At 41.2% G+C, this 22,368-nt stretch overlaps 1 protein-coding gene across 2 annotated transcripts; it reads right to left on the bottom strand.

The window, feature by feature from the left end:
• Positions 1 to 508: 508 nt before the first annotated feature.
• On the bottom strand, positions 509 to 20,805 carry LOC139762782 (uncharacterized). Of its 2 annotated transcripts, XM_071687929.1 has the most exons (7): positions 20,702 to 20,805; positions 16,281 to 16,799; positions 15,305 to 15,823; positions 14,340 to 14,858; positions 13,387 to 13,893; positions 9,928 to 10,440; positions 509 to 4,120 (listed from the first exon to the last, which is right to left on the bottom strand). In XM_071687929.1, exons 2-7 carry the CDS (start codon positions 16,789 to 16,791, stop codon positions 2,352 to 2,354), a joined length of 4,338 nt encoding a protein of 1,445 aa, XP_071544030.1. In that variant the 5' UTR covers positions 16,792 to 16,799; positions 20,702 to 20,805; the 3' UTR covers positions 509 to 2,351. The 2 variants fall into 2 exon arrangements, with proteins under 2 accessions (XP_071544030.1, XP_071544031.1); XM_071687930.1 differs by lacking the exon at positions 13,387 to 13,893.
• Between the last annotated feature and the right edge of the window lie 1,563 nt (positions 20,806 to 22,368).

The raw sequence follows: 22,368 nt of genomic DNA, 5'->3' as shown, positions 1-22,368 counted from the left end.
CAAGTTTGAAACAAGGAAGGGATCGGGATGACCACCTGTATAATTTTTGAACCACTGATGTCATTAGGATGATACTTTGTATAACTTCTGAACAAGGGATTGAGATGATAGCTTGTAGAATTCTGAACAAAAAGGCATTGATATGATCTTAAGAGCATTTGGACGAGTGGAGGGATTAGAATGATACCTTGTGTAACCTTTAAATCAGTGAAGGGATAGGGATATGTTGTATGACCTATGAATGAGAGGTGTTGGGAAAATACTTTATATAACATTTGAAAAAGTGAAGGGATTGGTATATGTTTTATAACTTTTGAACCAGTGAAGAGGTTGGAATGATATTTTGCATTAACTTTTGAATAAGTGAATGGATTGGAATGACACTTTAAGGCATTTGTATCAGTAGTAAGATTAGGATGATACTTTATATAACTTTTGAACCAATAAAGGTATTGTATAACCTTTGATCCAAGAGAGGGGTTGGGATAATAATTTGTATAACTGTAGATTCTCTCAAGACAGTGTACTGGAGATAAGTCCTTAAGACTGTATACAGGAAATACTCTTGGATTAACATGTCACTAAGCACACTACAAACAGTGGAGCTGATACATCTTCGTCACTAGCTCTTACATATGCATATACTGTAGTAGCAAGGAAGCCAAGATTATCATAAATCATACACCAACAAGAAAAGTTTATCACGTAATACTTATGTTTGAGTATATAGAAAATAAGAGTATAAAAAGAAGAGACAAATCTAGACTCTGAGAGGAGATATAATCACTAAAATTACACAGAACTATGTCTATGGGAACATATATGGTGAAACATCAGTACATATCAAATATCTATGATAGAGATCACTCCTGTAGGAGGTGATGTTTAATTTGTAAAGAAAGGGGTCCCTTATATCCTTTTGAGGCTCCTGCATCACTCAGGAAGCAAGCCACATACACCAGTCAAGGCTAGAAGTTCAGCATCTCTAAGGAATGCATATTTTGCTGCTTCATGAACCATTCTGATTACTTCTCTCAAGTTACCTTTATATCTTTGTTCTGACTCACTGCAATTCTTTGGAAATCAATTAATTTCCCTAGTCTGTTCACTGAAAGGTGATTCTAGTTAATTACAACATGCTCTTTAACTGTATAATTTACTTTTTTGTATCATGTCTAGATTATATACAACTGATAATTAATGTGCCAAACAACATTTTCATAGATTAATTGATACTACATATTTCAAAACATTTTGTATTTCTCATTTTGGTACATTAAACCAACGCAAACTTGTACGTGTCTATAAAAATTTTCACCATCAATCCAGGATTAGCTAAGCTGGAGAAACATCAATTTTCTCTGTTTTCACTGTGAACTGATTTCGGATCATCCCTCTTTAGACTCCAGCAGTAGTTTGCATCCTATCTTCCCTGATACCTCTGCTTCATTTTCAAACCAATGGAATCTTTCATCCTATTCCTCATAAATGGCTCCCTAAGTTTTCAGAGAGAAATTGAGTTGGAAGTTAAAAAGTGCCTTTTAATACTCATGTCAAAAGCCAAAATTTTCATTTATTCATCTTCTCATTTCTTAATGTCTTTAACCATCTGCTTGTTGTTATTAGAATTTCTGTATCCTGGAAAACTGTCAGTGGCAGTCTTACCGGTTGAATGTTTTCTCAACAGCGAACAGATTATGTTCAACAAGTTTTTATCCAAGAAGCTCAGCTGATTCTTTTCTGCAAGGGTAGGTGATTGAGACCATCCTGACTTATTAGCTTGAGAGAATAAGTTGTCAAAAAGTGTAGTCCACATAAGCACTTGAAGAAAATTCGTATCACTGAGAAAACAGCTTTATCCACGAAAAATTTCTGAAAATCAAAAGGTGGTTTTGGTATATGAATTTGGTCTGAATGTGACACATGGTGCATGACAATGTTTGAATACTTGATTGCCTTTTTATTGATGAAAAAAAAAAATGATCAGCAGGTTTTCTCCACACCCTGGGAATGGAATATGAAATGTCATAAAATCAACACTCTTGATTCATATACCTCCATGTCTGTGGCTTTATCTGAACTCTCCATTTGTGTGCAAGAGTGGAAAGCAACAATCCATGTTAATCACAGTTAAGCTTTCCAATGTTTACATACAATATAAAAACAAAATAAAATCAGTTTATTGCCCAACATGACAATCCTTTACCACAACATGGATTCATTGAGGCTATGTTTTCTTCTTTCTTTGGAAAACACCTTAGATGAAAGAAAAATGCATAATTAGGCTGATTCTTGTGTAAAAAGCAGTGAACAACATTCAATAGAATGGAACAAGTGGATAAAATACTAAGCTAATGCTGACACTGTCCAGACAAGTTTGCTGGAGCTTCCTGCAGCCCAAATCCTTTCACTTCTCTCTGTGCCTCCAGGCTTATGGGGAGGCCCCACCGTCTGTAGTGAAGGATCAGGTCTGCTCCCACCATGCAGCTCAGAATTCGGTAGACATAATCATACTGCCTCTGTGTACTGTGTGCCAAGATGTCGGCTTCTTCTTTAGAAAGTTTTCGTGTAGTGCGGTTTAGTTGGCGGTACATCTTCCACCCTTGCTGGGGAAATGCATGCTTGATTTCCATCAGGAAAACAAGCTTTTGCCAACAATCTGCACCTTGAAATATCAAGCCTTTATCTACTGCTGCTGCTGTCTTTACATACAGATTGTCCTTCTTCAATCTATCTTCACCCATCAACTGCTCCTGAATATATAGAGAGAACAAGTTAACTGTTGATTCACTTCCATAAGCATATGACCACCAATCTTTCTGCTGGTAGTTGTGACCTAGTTCATGCCAGGTGACCCAGCTGAGTGGTGTTTTTGTGGAACAAAGGTTGTAGTACTGTCGGTTAAACATGGCAGGGAAGCCAGCATGTGCACTTCCAGCAGATATCTGGATGTCATCAACTAGCCACTGCTTGCCTTGTGGTGGGGGATCAGTCTCATCAAAACCAGCAAGGTATTCTAGCATACTCATCACACCATCATAGTGCTGCAGTAACTCATCAGGGTCAGTAATGCTCCTAGCTGCTTCTGTGGGAACAACCAGCACAACTCTCTCTGTCTCTAGGATGGAGTACGGTGAATCTAACTGTTTCATCTGCTGCCAGTGTATTGAATCAGTGTGACCCATAATATAATGTGGGGCTTTGACAACATTCCTCACTTCAACATCAACTACAAACTTTTCACCCTCATCATACATAAAGATCAAGTTGCCTCCAAACTGACTTCGCATATTGTTAACACCTGGTTCAACATCAAACTCTTCTGTTATAACTGGCATACGTTTGAAATCTTTACCTGATACATTATCTGAGGTTGGGGTGAGATTGTCACAATGAGCACCAACACGCACTGTAATTTGTGATGCTCGCTCCGGTGACAGAGTTTCTGGCAATATCACCTGGAACACATCACCGTCCACAACGTACATATCAGTGGCCTGCCAGTCTTCAGGTACAGTCATGCGGAGGTACTCAGGGTAATCTAAATTAGAGACGTTTAAAGTAATATTAGCACTAATCCTTCGTGTGGTGGATGCCACGGTGCCAGGGAAGTGATCCACATCACGTAAGTGTGGAAGTGGGCCTGACAGGGGACTCAGCTTGTTGATAATTCCTCGGGCCACTTCTTGCTTATATACATTAGTGTCGCAAGCAGAAAATGGATATATCTTGCATCCCAATGCAGCTTTAAGCTTTGATAGAGTCCACCACTGCTGAGTCTTACCACCATGTTTTGGATGCACGAGAATGCGTGTTTGGGGTGTCTCAGCAGGGACCTCCATGACATATGATCCCATTGAAAACAGCCCCTGCATGTCATGAGTCCAAGCTCCAGAGGCAGAACTGCATGGTGCCAGCATGAGACAGTGGGATTTCCAGTCTGGCGTGAGGCAAAGAGAACGGTCACTTCCCCATTGCCACTGGCCATCCCTGAAAAACCATTGCTGCCTTGTGCTGCCATTGTAAGGTGCCAGGCCCACCACAGCATCTTGAGGATCTGTGCCACTCAGTACAGTCACAAAGGTGTGGGTGCTTTGGCTGATTAAATAATCAGGTGCCTCTGTTGAATAAGGAAACTACATTAACTTTATTCATTAAAAAACAATGACAGGTTAGTCATTTGATGACCTTCTGTGTCCATCACAGTACTGCAAATCTGCTTATCATTACATATATCATATTTATAGATCACAGAATGTCATAACATACAATGCTTCTACTATAATTTATCCTTGGGGTAGCGGAGGAAGAATTCTACCTCTACATTCCCTGCATGTTGTTGAAGGTGACTAAAGGGGCAGGAGCAAAGGGGTTGGAACTATTCCCCTCTTGTGCTTCAATTTAAAAGAAGGAACAGAGATGGAGTCAAACAGGAAGTCCTCATCCTCCTCAAACAATCTGGCATCTAAAGGTGTATGGATGTAGCCATGATAACAGAGGAGAGATAGGTAGTATGTTTGATAAAGGCAACCTGGATGTTTTGGCTCACAGTCAAACTAAGCTCAAGGATAAAGGGGAAGAATGGTTTAGAAATGTTTTAGGATTAAAGTCAGGGGCTGGTGAGAAACAAAAGTGGATGGTAAGAGATGGGTGACTACTAGTGCTTATGCATCTGGCCATGAGAAGAAAGATCTTGAGAGGCAAATGTTCCTGAGAGCAACTGAATGAGTGTGTCAGCAGTCTTGATGTAAAAGAACATGTATTACTGATGGGTGATTTAAATGCAAAAGCAAGTAATGTGACAGTTGAGGGAGTAATGGGGGGTATGAGGTATTCAGTATTATGAACAGCTTGTGAGTTCTGCATTGAAAAAGGAAAGGTGATTTGGAATACCTGGTTTAAGAAGGGGGACATACACAAGTATAAGTATGTGAGTAGGAGAGATGGTGAGTGGGCATTATTGGATTACATATTAATTGATAGGCATGTAAAAGAGAGCCTTTTGGAGGAATATGTGCTGTGAGAAGCAGCTGGTGGGATGTCTGACCACTATCTTGTGGAAGCGAGGGTGAAAATTTATAGAGGTTTCGGAAAAAGAGAAACAAGCGAGTGGTGGAAGTAAGTGAGCTTGGAAAAAGAGACTTGTGTGAAGATGTACCAGAAGCAACTGAGTGTAAAGTGGCAAAAGGTGTGAATAAATTAAGCAAGGGAAAGGGTGATAAATGGGAGGTGTTTTGGGAAGCAGAGTAAGTAGGTGCAAGAGGTGCATGTGGCATGTGAAAAAGGGAGGTACGCAGATTAGAAAGGGTAGCGAATGGGTGACAAAGAAGTAAAGTTGCAAATGAAAGAGAAAAGATAGGCATTTGGGTGGTGCTCACTGGAAGAGAGTGCAAATGAACAGGGGATATATAAAAGAAAGCAGCAGGAGCTCAGGAGCAAGGTTTGAAAATGAGGGCAAATGAGAGTTGGGCTGAGAGAGTACAGTATAGGTTTTATATAAAAGTTGTGCTTGAGAAAGAGTGAATTGGAATAATGTGATATACTCTTGAAATACCTGGGAAAAAACCATGGAAAGATCAGTGGGGACTGATTGTGGATACTGAGCCAGGGCACGAGAAATGTCTGGGATAAACCATGGAAAGATCAGTGGGGACTGGTTGTGGATCCGGAGATACAGTTTCACTGCCTTATACATTACAGCTAGAGAATGGATGTGAACAGACGGGGTCTTTTTCCACTTGTTCCTCAAGCTACCTAACTAATGCAGGAAATGGCAATCAAGTAAGAAAAAAGCACTATTATGATCTCATTGAATGTGTTAGCAAGACCTTAACATCTATGAAAAAAAAGCAGAGCTGTTACGAAGTAACACAATCAGGACATTAAAGTTTGTTCCGCAATATCAGTACCTTTACTAATGCAAAATTCAGCTGGACAGCATTTAAAGCTTCCCTGTAATTACTCCAGATGACACTGATTAGTGGCAAGCTCCTCCTTGCCTTCCAAGGTACACTGTGACCAACATACATCAGGACTCAGCCTAAACCATAACCCAGTCCCCATAGTATCAAACTATCACTAAGGCCTATTCTGCACTGTGACCCAGCCTACACTAGCATCCAATCTGCAACCAGAACCGGTCCACACTAGAGCCCATTCTGCATCAGGACCAAACCTACATCCCATCCTACTCTACACCAAGACCCACAAAATAATATATATCAGCTATGATCGCACCATGGCCCAACTTGCACCATGGGTTAATGAACTAGGAGGGAAACCCGTCTCCTTTCTTTTAAGCTAAAAGTTTCAATCATGGACATACTCCTCATCTGGCAAGGCTTTAACCTTCCACAACTATGGCACCAGTCTGCACATGTAATATCCCACAAATTAAATTCCATGTGCACTGTAGGGTCTGTTGGCTGGTCAATGATGGCAACTAAAACAAAGGACGAGTTTTGGGGATGTCAAGAGACCTCTGTACCTGCTGGTGACCATGGTACATAGCTATGCACCTTTTCCTGGGACTCTCTGTGTCTGCAGTGCCCACCACCACACCCTCAAAACCCATACTTTGGAAAGGTCAATCTAGCAAATACTTTGTTTTTCTATACTAGAAATGCCTAACTCTTAATCTAAAAGATGAAAATATGATTTTTATTCACTTAATTTCATAAACAAATTGTTATCCCTGGGGATAGGGGATTAAGAATACTTCCTACGTATTCCCTGCGTGTCGTAGAAGGCGACTAAAAGGGGAGGGAGCGGGGGGCTGGAAATCCTCCCCTCTCGTTTTTTTTTTTATTTTCCAAAAGAAGGAACAGAGGGGGCCAGGTGAGGATATTCCGAAAAAGGCCCAGTCCTCTGTTCTTAACGCTACCTCGCTAATGCGGGAAATGGCGAATAGTTTGAAAAAAAAAAAAAAAAAAAAAATTGTTACAAATTTCTTTTGCACATTCAGGTCTGGCTACTTTGATAAAGTCTTCCTAAACTAGGAATGGATCATTTATAAATAACAAAAATTATGATTTTCATATTTTTGTGCATGTCTTCATGAAGAAAGTAATTTCATATTTTTACACACGAAGGGAGACCCAAAAATTAAATGTTCACAGAAAGTGTTATGGAAAATGAAAAAATACTAAAGATATACGGCTGTAAGAAGAGATGATTAGAAAAAGTCTAGAAACTTTAAGAGGAAATGGAAAACCTACTTTTTTGGAAAAAAAAGTAACAGCTGTTAGGGAATACACAAGAAGGTAATGAACTCTAAATCCAACTTGGTGACACTGCTAAAGAAATCAAGACCAGCATGGCCAACCCTGTAAAGTTGCAAATGGCCAGAGAGTAATCATGATGTAGTGACTTGCTGAGTATTATGTGACTTAGCTAATGACATCTGCACATTATTAGCCAGTTCTTGGGGGCAGAAACCATAGAAATATCAACAGGAGTGAAATAGAACTAACACTGTTGGTCAAGTCTGAGGTTAGACTGAGAGAGACGAACAGTAGGATTACGTCAAGTGTGAACTCAATACTCTATATAATGACAAATTAATCCCCTTTACAATCAAAGCAACTTCTCAGGAGACAAATCTTAGGCATCTGAAGAAGACACCCAGTTTCCTGACATGCAGACTTGGCTATTTGTGAAATGTGGGTTCCCAACACAAGTTTAGATGTTCAATAATACCAAGCATTATTTTCGTCTAGAGTAATGAAATTTTAATGCCATTGCACAAAAGAGAAGAGCTGTGAGGAATTTCAGATATAAATGGGAAAGGAGAATTTTAGAAGCACTTCATTTCACTAAGGTGCATTTGCCTCTGTTGGAAATCCTGTTCAAATATGAGTTTATAAAGGTAGATGAGACAAGATTTGGATTGAGCAAGAGAGCATGGAACAAATGTTAAACATGAAGACTGCAATGTTGTCATCAGCGCATTAGGTTCTTTGTAAAGAAAGGAAATCATTGATTAAAAGTAGGATGACTATAGGACAGATGTCTAAGGGGCATTGTTTTTGATGGAGAAAGGGGAACACATTGGTCCATCAAAAAATAGAAAGACAGACTGGTTAAACAGAAAGTTCATTATACTATACCCTCTCAATTGCTTTTGATATATCAAGGATCACTCCACAATATTTCATAAATTTCTCAGGGCCAATGACCTAATGTAAGTCAAACAAAAAAGATTATCACATATCCTAAATCTAGACTGCTTTGATAATCAGAGAGAAGACTGAACTTTGATATGCTTTTAGAAGAACAGAATTCAGGACAGATTCAAAAATTTGAAGACAAGAGAGGTGAAAACAATAACATGATAAGTGAATGGGTTAGAATGGTAAGCATTCCTTTGGACAAGCTGTGCCAACGCTTGCTTCTAGAAAGTAGTGGATCTGGTTTTGATAATGGAGTGAAACTGGCATGCAAACATGAGGACAAATTCAGAGGCATAGTCCTTCAAGACAAGATGAAGGGTACCTTCTTGTCCATATGCCTTGCTTGTGCCCAAACATATACTTTTTGGAGGGCAAAATACATAACATGACCTAGTGTTCATAATGACATAGTCTGCACCATGGCTTAATAAACATCAGGAACCATCCTCTTTGTCAATCTTTTCTCACTCTTTTTCTCCATGTGTCCAACCATTTCAAAACACCCTCTTCAGCTCTCTCAACCACACTCATTTTATTTCCAAATATATCTCTTACCGTTTCACTACTTACTCAATCAAACCACCTCACACCAGGTTTTATCCTCAAACATTTCATTTCCAACACATCCATCTTCCTCTGTACAACCCTGTCCATATTGAAGGTTCTGGGAGCAGTGAAGAATGTGTGGAAGGTGAGAACGTTATCTCGGACAGCAAAAATGGGTATGTTTGAAGGAATAGTGGTTCCAACAATGTTATATGGCTGTGAGGCATGGGGTATAGATAGGGTTGTGCGGAGGAGGGTGGATGTGTTGGAAATGAGATGTTTGAGGACAATATGTGGTGTGAGGTGGTTTGATAGAGTAAGTAATGAAAGGGTAAGAGAGATGTGTGGTAATAAAAAAAAATGTGGTTGAGAGAGCAGAAGAGGATGTATTGAAATGGTTTGGTCATATGGAGAGAATGAGTCAGGAAAGATTGGCAAAGAGGATATATATGTCACAGATGGAGGGAACGAGAAGTGGGAGACCAAATTGGAGGTGGCAAGATGGAGTGAAAAAGATTTTGAGCGATCCGGGCCTGAACATACAGGAGGGTGAAAGGCGTGCAAGGAATACAGTGAATTGGAACGATGTGATATACCAGGGTGGACGTGCTGTCAATGGATTGAACCAGGGCATGTAAAGCGTCTGGGATAAACCATTGAAAGTTTTGTGGGGCCTGAATAGTGAGTTGATGGGTTGGGTGGGTTGGGCCATTCTTTTGTCTGTTTTCTTGCGCTACCTTGCTAACGAGGGAGACAGTGACTCAGTATAATAAATAAAATAAAAATGTATACAAGGTTAAAAGACAGGGTAACATAAGGATAGACTCTCTCCCCATGACACACAAATATATATTATAGGATTGCTATCACAGATACACTTATGCAGTCCCCACATGTCTGAGAAATCATTATAAACATCAGCCCTTGCCTGTAGAGTGAAATTTACGATCCTGTTTAATTTCAACACCAATGGTAAAACAGTTTATACAACAGTTTTGTTATGTAATCCTAATCATGCCTATCAAATGTTCCTCTCTCTGTGATGTACCTACCACCTTATGTTTGTTAGACAGAAGAATAAGAGCAAATTTTGATAAAGTTTATATAAAACATTTAAGGGATCCTCATTATCTCCTACACATCCATGAATCTTTGAAATATAAATTGTTGCACATGAATTAGTGGTGAAAAAAATCTATTCTGTACAAACCTTGAAAGTGGCAATCACTACACAGTTCACGCTCATGCTCCTCCTTGCAGAGTGTGGCAATGGTCAGAGGTAGGCACTTGTCACTTACATGAACGCCCATCATGCATGTCTTGAGTTTCGACAGTGTCCACCATTTCTGGTTGATGTAATCATGTTTGGGATACATCAAAACACAAATTCTGGGCTTTTGCCATGGAACATCTAGTGCCTTTGAGCCAACAACCATTCTGTCAGCATCATCAAAGGTCCATACTACCTGCGAGGTGGCAAAGGAAGCAAGACTTACACTGCCCTCGTTGTTTGGCACCAGGCAGTAGGAGGGGTTGGCACCCCATCGCCAGTGGCCATCATGTACCAACCACTGCTGTCTTATGTTGCCTGTGCACTTAGCCAAGCCCAGGACAGCATCAGCAGGACAAGTTCCCCTTAGCACAGTCAGGCAGGTGTGGCTGCTCTGACTCACCAAGAAGTCCAGCTTACCATCCACACCCCAATCTGTTGCCATCACTTTACCTGAAACAGATATTTTATCATCTTTAAAAAAGCCAACATGAAATACAGAATTTGACAGGGTGTGTCACTTTTAATGCTCAGATCACTTGTACATTAAAATAACAGTTTTATAAAACTAACTATGAATTTACAACAATAATAGAGGCAAACTAAAAATGCAATTTACTAACAACAGCACACATCTTGTCAAGGGCAGATTTCATCAATTCTGGTGTGTGTGTGTGTGTGTGTGTGTGTGTGTGTGTGTGTGTGTGTGTGTGTGTGTGTGTATAGGAAGGGTGTTAGACGGAGGAGGGTCCTATACATTGACTGTGGACTGATTTAAAAGGACTGTTACTGTAACATCTTATCCCCCCAAAAATAAATCTGCTTTTAATTCGATGAAACACATGCAAATATTTCACCTATTTTCTTTTTTTTTTGGCAAAGCCAATTTCCTTGCACTATACAGTAGAATTTTTCAGGGAAAGGAGGGTGTTAGTACTAGCCACTGTATCATAAAAGTGTCATCAGCAGCCAATCATAATCAAAAATGAAAAGCCAGAATGGCAATGTCACAAGTTATAGCCAATGAGATTAAGCAGAAACGATAACATATCCTGCAGAATCCAAATGGTAATGAGGGCTGAACATATCTTTAGAGGAGCCCTGAACATTTCATTAGGGGGAGCCATGCCTACTTCCCCTAAATCTGCCTATGCTTAATGAGCAACACATCAATGACAGCAGCATATTACCAACAGCAACCTATCCCTTTAACCTATTAAAGTTTTCTATCATCTCTGGTATGATCACTTATTTTAACACACCTCCTGCACCAGGGTCTATTCTGCATCCATATCTAGTCTACATTTTAATCTAGTAAGTTAAGACCCAGTCTTCCAAATGAACCAGCCTATTACATGACCCTTTTGCAGAAAGTGTTACAACGAGCATGCAGTTAGCAATAAGTGGGTTGAACAATCAATCAAACAGCATGTAGATAAATAGAAGAAAGTTGTGAAGATAAGCATATAGAGGGAGAAAGGAAACCATAGCAGCACGGAATGGAGAAAATAAGAAAGCAATTATGTAGTTACTGAACATTTTAGATATCCTCTTTTGTATACACTAAAAACCTTGCAGACTTTATTTGCCGCTTACCTCTCAACCTATTCTATTCTGTCTACTTGCCTCACTTGATTTCTGGTACGCACCTATCTAAGCAACCAATTTCAACTTACCTCACTCTGTAACACACCTCTGTAACCTTTTTTAAAACTTAGCTCATGCACTCCTTACTATTTATGACTCCAATCTACTTCCATGTCTACCTACCTAACTCACTCCCAGATGTCTGCCTCTTGTTCCTTTCCCATAAACTTACAGGACTTCCTCATTTCCATCAGCATGCCTGCTCCTCTTCATTATCCTCTCAGTCTAAGACATACTAATATTTCTGAATTTTACTCCCCTGTTTCAGTGAAATTTAAGATCCTTTTTATCTAAAAAATAAGTGGCAAAAATCTTTATGCAAAATAGTTAAAATGTACATTATCAACCCTACTATAATGTTATTCTAATCAATAAATACATAAACAGGTGGTGAGGAGCCACTGACAAGGGAGGTATATTACTAGTACTACCTGCCTGTGTATCAGGAGGATTAGTGACATCTGCTTAGTGAGCCGGCACTTAAGTGGCTGTTAAGTTGCACTCCTCTGACCCAGGTAGCTGTCTTTTCTTTCTGCCTCACTAAGAACATAAGATACGAGCCTCTGTAAACACTGCACTAGACTTGCCCTCTGTCAGTGGCCTGTTAAGGGTGAGATATTAAAGGCTATGAAGCAGTACTGGAGTTCTTTACTTATATAGACTCTGTTGCCATGGCCACCTCTTTGAGGGAGTTTCAATATGAACAGGAATCAGAGACTTAGACAGAGGGATAGTTACAGAATTCTCATAATGTGTTCCAGATAATTTTTCAATCTCAGACATAATAAAAAGTATTCATACAAAGCATGAGAGTGATAATCTTTCTGGTATGGATTTCCATACCTTCCTGTTTGCAGATTTTGGCACTGGTCAAAGGCAGGCTCATGTTATTCAAGTGGGAGCTGATCGTACATGCTTGGAGTTTAGACATTACCTACCACTTTTGGTTGATGTAATTGTGTTTGGATACATCAGGACATGAATTCTGGGCTCTTTCCAAGGAACATCCAGGGCATTTGGGCCTACAAACAGCCTGTTAGCATCATCGAAAGTCCGTATTATCCATGAAGTGGCAGAGAGAAAGCATGCCACATTTGTTGGCACCAGACATTAAGATGGGTTGGTACCCCATCGCCATTTACCACTGTGCATCACCCACTGCTGCCTCAATTCATCCGTGTACTTTGTCATACCCAGGAAGGCATCAGCTGGGCCTGTCTCCTTCAGTACTGTCAGGCAGGTGTGGCTGCTCTGGCTCACCAGGTACTCTGACTTTTCTTCTACACTCCAGTCTGCAGCCATCGTCGTAACAAACAGAGTTGGACATCTTTAGCCTCCTTTGAGAAACCAACACACACAAGATATTTGGCTTCCAAAAGTGAACTGTTTGTGTGTCACCTTTCTCGCTCAAATTATTCCATCCAATCGACTTTCTTCCTCTTTGCTTTATACTATGGGATCACTTCCCATCGCTTGGCCACTCCTACCCCGATGCCCTTTTAGCGAAAACTTTAGAAATACTTTTAAGTCAGCCCCTGCAAATCAGTGAAAATGTTTGGCCTTTTGTTCAGACACACAAAAAGCAAGATGCACTATGCACTACAAAATAATGTGTAATCCCAATTATGCCCATCAACCTTATACTAAATCCACTTTACATTAAATGTTTATTCTCATAAACTATGGAATCCTCACTATCTCAGAAATGTTTACTTGTAGCAAATGAATTATAGTGAACAAAATAATACACACAGTCACTATGGGTTTGATGTCCATGCTCACTTCCCTGCTTGGAGATTTCAGAACTGGTTGAAGATGGGTTCTTCTCACCCTCAAGGATCCCCTTCAAGTTTGCCTGCTGTTTCGACATCAACCACCATTTCTGGTTGATGCCATCATGTTTGGGGTACATCAAGATGCGAATTCTTGGCTTTGGCCAGGGCACATCTAGTGCATCTGTGCCTATGACCAGCCTCTCAGCATCATCGAGGGTCCAAGTGACTGAAGAAGTGACTGAGGGAGCAAGAGTTACACCACCCCTTTTGTCTGGCACCAGACAGAAGGAAGGATTGGCACCCCACCGCCACTGGCCATCATGCACCACCCACCGCTGCCTCATGTCACCTGTGCACTTGGCCATACCCAGGACAGCATCAGCAGGGCCTGTCCCTTTCAGTACTGTCAGGCAGGTGTGGCTACTCTGGCTCACCAGGTACTCTGGCTTTTCCTCCACAATCCAGTCTGCAGCCATCGTCTTACCTAACAGAGTTGGACATCTTTTAGTATCCTTTGAGAAACCAACATCCGATATATCTAACTTACACAAGTGAACTGTTTGTTGCCTTTTCCACTCAAATTACTCTATCTAGTCACCTTTCTTCCTCTTTGCTTTATACTGTTAGATCTACAAGACTCTTTTATTTCCCACTGCTTGATTATCCTTAGCCCGATGCAATGCCCTTTTAGCAAAAACTCAAAGAAATATTTTTAAATTAGCCTCTGCAAACCAGAGAAAATTTGACCTTTTGTTCAAACACGTAAAAGGCAAGATCAAATAATGTGTAATCCCAATTATGTCATCAACCTTATAATAAATTCACTTTATCTAAAGACTAAATGCTTATTTTCTATAAATCACAGAATCCTCACCATCTCAGAAATGTTTACCTGTAGAAAACGAATTACATGGAACGAAAAATACACACCTTGAGAGTGACAGTCACTATGGGTTTGATGTCCATGCTCACTTCCTTGCTTGGAGATTTCAGAACTGGTTGAAGATGGGTTCTTCTCACCCTCAAGGATCCCCTTCAAGTCTGCCTGCTGTTTCGACATCAACCACCATTTTTGGTTGATGCCATCATGTTTGGGGTACATCAAGATGCGAATTCTTGGCTTTGGCCAGGGAACATCTAGTGCATCTGTGCCTACGACCAGCCTCTCAGCATCATCAAAGGTCCAAGCGACCGAAGAAGTGACTGAGGGAGCAAGAGTTACACCACCCCTTTTGTCTGGCACCAGACAGAAGGAGGGATTGGCACCCCACCGCCACTGGCCATCATGCACCACCCACCGCTGCCTCATGTCACCTGTGCACTTGGCCATACCCAGGACAGCATCGGCAGGGCCTGTCCCTTTCAGTACTGTCAGGCAGGTGTGGCTGCTCTGGCTCACCAGGTACTCTGGCTTTTCCTCCACAATCCAGTCTGGAGCCATTGTCTTACCTAACAGAGTTGGGCATCTTTTAGTATCCTTTGAGAAACCAACATCCGATATATCTAACTTACACAAGTGAACTGTTTGTAACCTTTTCCACTCAAATTACTCTATCTAGTCACCTTTCTTCCTCTTTGCTTTATACTATTAGATCTACAAGACTCTTTTATTTCCCACTGCTTGATTATCCTTAGCCCAATGCAATGCCCTTTTAGCAAAAACTCAAAGAAATATTTTCAAATTAGCCTCTGCAAATCAGAGAAAATTTGAACTTTTGTTCAAACATGTAAAAGGCAAGATCAAATAATGTGTAATCCCAATTATGTCATCAACCTTATAATAAATTCACTTTATCTAAAGACTAAATGCTTATTTTCTATAAATCACAGAATCCTCACCATCTCAGAAATGTTTACTTGTAGAAAATGAATTACAGTGAACAAAAAATACACACCTTGAGAGTGACAGTCACGATGGGTTTGATGTTCATGCTCACTTCCCTGCTTGGAGATTTCAGAACTGGTTGAAGATGGGTTCTTCTCACCCTCAAGGATCCCCTTCAAGTTTGCCTGCTGTTTCGACATCAACCACCATTTCTGGTTGATACCATCATGTTTGGGGTACATCAAGATGCGAATTCTTGGCTTTGGCCAGGGCACATCTAGTGCATCTGTGCCTACGACCAGCCTCTCAGCATCATCAAGGGTCCAAGTGACTGAAGAAGTGACTGAGGGAGCAAGAGTTACACCGCCCCTTTTGTCTGGCACCAAACAGAAGGAGGGATTGGCACCCCACCGCCACTGGCCATCATGCACCACCCACCGCTGCCTCATGTCACCTGTGCACTTGGCCATACCCAGGACAGCATCAGCAGGGCCTGTCCCTTTCAGCACTGTCAGGCAGGTGTGGCTGCTCTGGCTCACCAGGTACTCTGGCTTTTCCTCCACAATCCAGTCTGCAGCCATCGTCTTACCTAACAGAGTTGGGCATCTTTTAGTCTCCTTTGAGAAACCAACATCTGATATATCTAGCTTAAAAAAGTGAACTGTTTGTTGCCTTTTCCACTCAAATTACTCTATCTAGTTGCCTTTCTTCCTCTTTGCTTTATACTATTAGATCTACAAGACTCTTTCATTTCCCATTGCTTGATTATTCTTAGCCCGATGCAATGCCCTTTCAGTGAAAACTCAAAGAAATATATTCTTAAATCAGCCCCTGCAAATCAGAAAATTTGTGACCTGTTCAAACACATAAAAGGCATGATGCATTATGCATTGTAAACAATGTGTAATCCCAATTATGTCATCAACCTTATAATAAATCCACTTTATCTAGACTAAATGCTTTTTTTTCATAAACTACGGAATCCTCACCATCTCAGAAATGTTGAACTGTAGCAAATGAATTACAGTGAACAAAATAATACACACCTTGTGAGTGACAGTCACGATAGGTCTGATGTCCATGCTCACTTCCCTGCTTAGAGATTTCAGAATTGGTTGAAGATGGGTTCTTCTCACCCTCAAGGATCCCCTTCAAGTCTGCCTGCTGTTTCGACATCAACCACCATTTCTGGTTGATGCCATCATGTTTGGGGTACATCAAGATGCGAATTCTTGGCTTTGGCCAGGGCACATCTAGTGCATCTGTGCCTACGACCAGCCTCTCAGCATCATCAAAGGTCCAAGCGACTGAAGAAGTGACTGAGGGAGCAAGAGTTACACCGCCCCTTTTGTCTGGCACCAGACAGAAGGAGGGATTGGCACCCCACCGCCACTGGCCATCATGCACCACCCACCGCTGCCTCATGTCACCTGTGCACTTGGCCATACCCAGGACAGCATCGGTAGGGCCTGTCCCCTTCAGCACCGTCAGGCAGGTGTGGCTACTCTGGCTCACCAGGTACTCTGGCTTTTCCTCCACAATCCAGTCGGTAGCCATCGTCTTACCTGATGGTTGGACATTTCTTTTTTTTAAGAAAACTAACAGATGAGTTATTCGGCGTACAGCTGTTAACTGCTTGTCATTATTACACCCCTCTTACACTACCATGTTCGATGCACATTCTAACATCGAATGTGACATTAGTTATTAGCAAACTAAAATCTACAACCCACTTATCATGGAAGCAAACAACAATAGCAGCTTTCTATGAATGGTCATTGATCAACGCAACAACACACACGGTAGCTGCTCAGTGACAGCTAAATAGTGTCAAGTCCACCACATCAATAGCACTTACAACAGCTCATTAATACAAAGACAATATGCCAATCACCTTCGCTAGCTAAAGCCCAAGCACACCAGACATATACAAACTACAATATTCTCAATCGTACTGACTTCCTATTAAGAGAGCTTTTACCCTCTAATGGTGGCTAACTCATACAACATCCTATGAGCAAATACATTAAAATATCGTGGAGATCACTAGCGCTCTCAGACCCGAATGGGCAGATTACTGTGTCATAAGCTGTTAAGAAGTTGGTTCACGAGATCACGGAACTTTCCTACAAATTACGTGACTTGAAAGGAGAACACAGCTCTAAAAGATGGCTATTTCATCATTAGAGAATATGGGGCTTTTCCCCTCAAGGTTTCTATACATTTATATCTAAATTGGCTGAATTTTCTCATTGGTGGACGTTCTGTCTTGTAGTGGGTGTCCATATCTCTGCCCAAACACACTTTACAGTTCATATTAACATCAGTACATATGCTTAAAGTACTAACTATGTCTCTAAGCGTTGTGTTTACTTAGCGATGTCATCTTGAAGTAAGCTAAACTTGCTACACACACACACACACACACACACACACACACACACACACACACATCCTGATACTTTTCATCATGGTTGAAAGTGTATTTGCCAGGAACTTATCTCCCTCTCTTCTACCTACTGGTCCTACTTCAAGATCTCACTTGGAAAAGAAAAGAAAAAAAAAGTGATATATTTGTTTTTTGTTTGTTGGGTTATACATAGGCCAGCGACAATGGATAGGCCGCTCAACAAAATGGCTGAGAATACTACTACTACTACTACTACTACTACTACTAATACTAATAATAATAATAATAATAATTATGATAATAATAGTAATACCCTTGCTTACCTATATTCCACGTACCCTCACACGTCAGCTGTGAGGTGTGTTCTCTCTCATTAACTCCCGTGAGCAAAATTCACCACCCGATCCAACTCCATGTGAAATGTACAGTACCCTCACAGCACTGAGGTATGTATATACTATCCAACCCTAAACTTTAGCACCTCCTCTCAGACCCTTTTAGAACTCGAAGGCTGCGCTACACACAGTCGCAGGGCAAGAATGGACTCCTTTGACGCGAAGCGTTCGACCAGATGACACAAGAACTCGAAGGCTGCGCTACACACAGTCGCAGGGCAAGGATGGACTCCTTTGAAGCTAAGCGTTCGACCAGAGGACGCAAGAACTTGAAGGCTGCGCTACACACAGTCGCAGGGCCAAGGATGGACTCCTTTGAAGCTAAGTGTCCGACCAGAGGACGCAAGAACTTGAAGGCTGCGCTACACACAGTCGCAGGGGGCCAAGGATAATGGACTCCTTTGAAGCTAAGCGTTCGACCAGAGGACACAAGAACTTGAAGACTGCGCTACACACAGTCGCAGGGGCAAGGATGGACTCCTTTGAAGCTAAGCGTTCGACCAGAGGACGCAAGAACTTGCAGGCTGCGCTACACACAGTCGCAGGGGGCCAAGGATAATGGACTCCTTTGAAGCTAAGCGTTCGACCAGAGGACACAAGAACTTGAAGACTGCGCTACACACAGTCGCAGGGCCAAGGATGATGGACTCCTTTGAAGTTAAGCGTTCGACCAGAGGACACAAGAACTTGAAGGCTGCGCTACACACAGTCGCAGGGGGCCAAGGATTATGGACTCCTTTGAAGCTAAGCGTTCGACCAGAGGACACAAGAACTTGAAGACTGCGCTACACACAGTCGCAGGGGGCCAAGGATTATGGACTCCTTTGAAGCTAAGCGTTCGACCAGAGGACACAAGAACTTGAAGGCTACGCTACACACAGTCGCAGGGGCAAGGATGGACTCCTTTGAAGCTAAGCGTTCGACCAGAGGACACAAGAACTTGAAGGCTGCGCTACACACAGTCGCAGGGCAAGGATGGACTCCTCTGAAGCTAAGCGTTCGACCAGAGGACACCATCTGGCCGAAGATGCCAGCCTTCTTCACCACGAATATCCTCGCTGAAGCCTATATAAGTATTCTTGATATTCAGTTTCGACGGAATACTTCCTTGGAAAGGGAATATCATGCTGATAACCTAGCTAAAACTGCCTGTTGACATGTAATTGCCTTGATGGGGTTAGTTAACCTGACACAGTCCACAATTCTCACCAACCCCAAAGGCCCGCGAGGACCAACAGGTTAGAGATGCTCCAAGACCTATGTATTGGTCCTTGTGTGGCACAACCCCTCCTCCTTCCCTTACACCACAACGGGGTAGGAAAGTAAGGTAACCAGACCTCTCTGGGGTGCAAGAGCCTGGTAAATGAGTTATCTGTGCCCCCCTAAACAATCTCCAGACTTCTCTGGGGTGCAACAGCCTGGTAAATTAATTATCTGTGACCCCCAAACAACCTTCAGACCTCTCTGGGGTGCAACAGCCTGGTAAATTAGTTATCTGTGACCCCTAAACAACCTTCAGACCTCTCTGGGGTGCAACAGCCTGGTAAATTAGTTATCTGTGACCCCCCAAACAATCTTCAGACCTCTCTGGGGTGCAACAGGCTGGTAAATTAGTTATCTGTGACCCCCAAACAATCTTCAGACCTCTCTGGGGTGCAACAGCCTGGTAAATTAGTTATCTGTGACCCCCCAAACAATCTTAAGTATGGGCTGAGGCATAAAAGCTTCATGCACAATAATGATAAAGGTATTCTGGGGGCAGAGTCGCAATTTAAGTTCGCTTATGACAAAGTTATGAATATTTGCTTATGACATGTTTATAAATATTCGCTTATGACATGTTTATAAATATTCGCTTATGACAAGTTTATAAATGTGTACAATGATCCCCTTTCCTACTATCATCTAAAATATATTACTCCTCCCTAATTGGGTCGAAATGTCATCCATACATCTTTTTTTTTTGATAATTGTTTCTTTCCCTACACCTCTTAGCTTTGGCAACCCTCTACCCTCTCATGTCTTTCTCAAATACCTACAAATCTGGCGCGTTTGAAAAGACAGGTTTTTCTTTTCCCACTTCCTCCAAAGTTCATAAATACTTTTCCTTGTCTGCCTCTTCTCCCTCCCTCCCAACTCTCCTCATAATTATTTCTATATCTTAATTAATGTGGAGCCTCAAACGTGGACTTCCTGGCTTCAAATCTACCGCCATCCACACACAGTTATCTGACCTTCGAGTAAAAAAAAGGGAAAAAAAGGTTTCTTCCCTTAAAACCCATTTGAAAATGCATGTTCGCAAGACGCACAGGTAATTGCTCATATCTAATTACATTCTCTAATAACTCTGCTCATAATTACTGTTTAGAACAGTTGCATTAAACAGGTCTTACTACGGGTGTCAAAATAAATGCATCAAATTACAGTAATACAATATGAAAAAAGATATAAGAAAACGCTGAAAATGTAAAAATAAATAGAAAAACACACAAGACATGAAGAAATCATAAACACACTATATTTCGTCATGCAAAGTCAGGAGGGAGGAAAGAAAATAATTGACCATGCATTGCAAGGTAAGGTAGAAGTGAACACATCATGGAATCCCACCACTTTAAAATATGATACCATCCCCGACCACTACCAAGATGAGGTACTTTACCTGTTACTTGTTAAGGATTGGGGAAATAGGACACACCAAATGGCTGCCGGTGTGTCTCTCTGTGAGCAGCAATAACATATTATACATCTAAGGAAACCTCTTCCAACATGGGGATGTACCAGTTACTAGCTACCCATTAAACATTATGAATTTTCCCGCTGCTCTTTCATCCTTAGATGCTTTTCCTCTTTATTTACCGCCATACCGACTGTGCTAGAGCACTTGGATTTGTGGTAATGGTACCTTGTGCTTGAGAAAGAAATAAGAAAAGGTTAGATAAATGTTAGTATGGTGGGATGTTCTGCGCATATCGGGGGACGTGAAGCCCATTGCCAAATGTCTTGATGTACACGCCATACATGTGGCAGTAGCTACTTCATTTTCTTTACGAATGCTCATTAATAAATATAATGAACTACAACATATTATAGAACGTACATGTATAATAGTAATCCTTCACGGGGAAATTTAGTGTTAGACAGCCGTACATATGGCACATTATTTTCTACCGCTCCCACTTTAACACAAGTGTTGGCACAATTTAACCCCACCTGTTAAATGCATTTAAGCCATTACTTAACATAATGACTCCTTTCGTAATAAGATTACGTAAAGTAATAAACTTCTCATTAAATGAAAATGACTATATACTTCTAAACTATTAAAAAGAAAAAAAAATCACCTTTTTTATAATAAATTTCTCTCGTTCTATACCCACGACCATCTGGTGCTGCAGCCACTCATCACTTAATTGGCTTTCCAAATCAGCATATCTCCTTGCCCTTGACCTCAAAACCTCACCCTAGACTCAATGCTAAACCGAGACAAGGAGAACCCGCCTTAATCAACACAAATACACGGCAGAATAGGAGCTAAAGAGAACTGAGTACAGCTTTTCTGACCCAAAATACATTTTCAGGTGACTTCGACAGCCCACTCCATTCTCATCTACATACACTAGGTCTACTGGGTCCTTTTTCACGCCTATCTACCACTAGGCGCTCATGGAACACACCAGGGCAGAGGACACATGTACATTGGGGAGAGGGGAAATGCAAAATTACTGCAGGTAAGGTTGTTGATATATATATATATATATATATATATATATATATATATATATATATATATATATATATATATATATATATATATATTGGAAAGGATCACAATTTTTTTTTACTGCGCGTGATCAATCAAATTTATGCGAGTCCACAGGAAAAATGAAACACGATAAGTTCCCAAGTGCACTTTCGTGTGATAATCACATCATCAGGGGAGACACAAGAGAGAAATATAACACTCAGTTTACATTCAGTTTCCACATCCAGGCTCCATAAAACTTTCCATGGTTTACCCAAGACGCTTCACATGCTCTGGTTTAACCCAGTGACAGCACGTCGACCCCGGTATACCACTTCGTTCCAATCAACTGTATTCCTTGCACGCCTTTCACCCTCCTGTATGTTCAGGCCCCGATCTCTTAAAACCCTGTTCACTCCATCCTTCCACCTCCAATTTGGTCTCCCACTTCTCCTCGTTCCCTCCACCTCCGACACATATATCCTCTTGGTCAACCTTTCCTCACTCATTCTCTCCATGTGAACAAACCATTTCAATACAACCTCTTCTGCTCTCTCAACTACACTCTTTTTATTTCCACACAT

The sequence above is a fragment of the Panulirus ornatus genome, chromosome 44 (assembly GCF_036320965.1).
Source record: "Panulirus ornatus isolate Po-2019 chromosome 44, ASM3632096v1, whole genome shotgun sequence".
Classification (NCBI taxonomy): Eukaryota; Metazoa; Arthropoda; class Malacostraca; order Decapoda; family Palinuridae; genus Panulirus; species Panulirus ornatus.
The sequence above is the reverse complement of the archived record's forward strand: the minus strand, read 5'-3'. Positions and strand labels throughout refer to the sequence as shown.

Excerpts from the sequence above, each read along its gene's own strand:
- LOC139762782 (XM_071687929.1), bottom strand. The coding sequence starts at position 16,791 with ATGGCTACCGACTGGATTGTGGAGGAAAAGCCAGAGTACCTGGTGAGC. Across the intron at positions 15,824-16,280 it reads TCGTGACTGTCACTCACAAG|GTAAGACGATGGCTGCAGAC; the intron begins GTGTGTATTATT and ends CAACTCTGTTAG. Across the intron at positions 4,121-9,927 it reads TAGTGATTGCCACTTTCAAG|AGGCACCTGATTATTTAATC; the intron begins GTTTGTACAGAA and ends CTTATTCAACAG.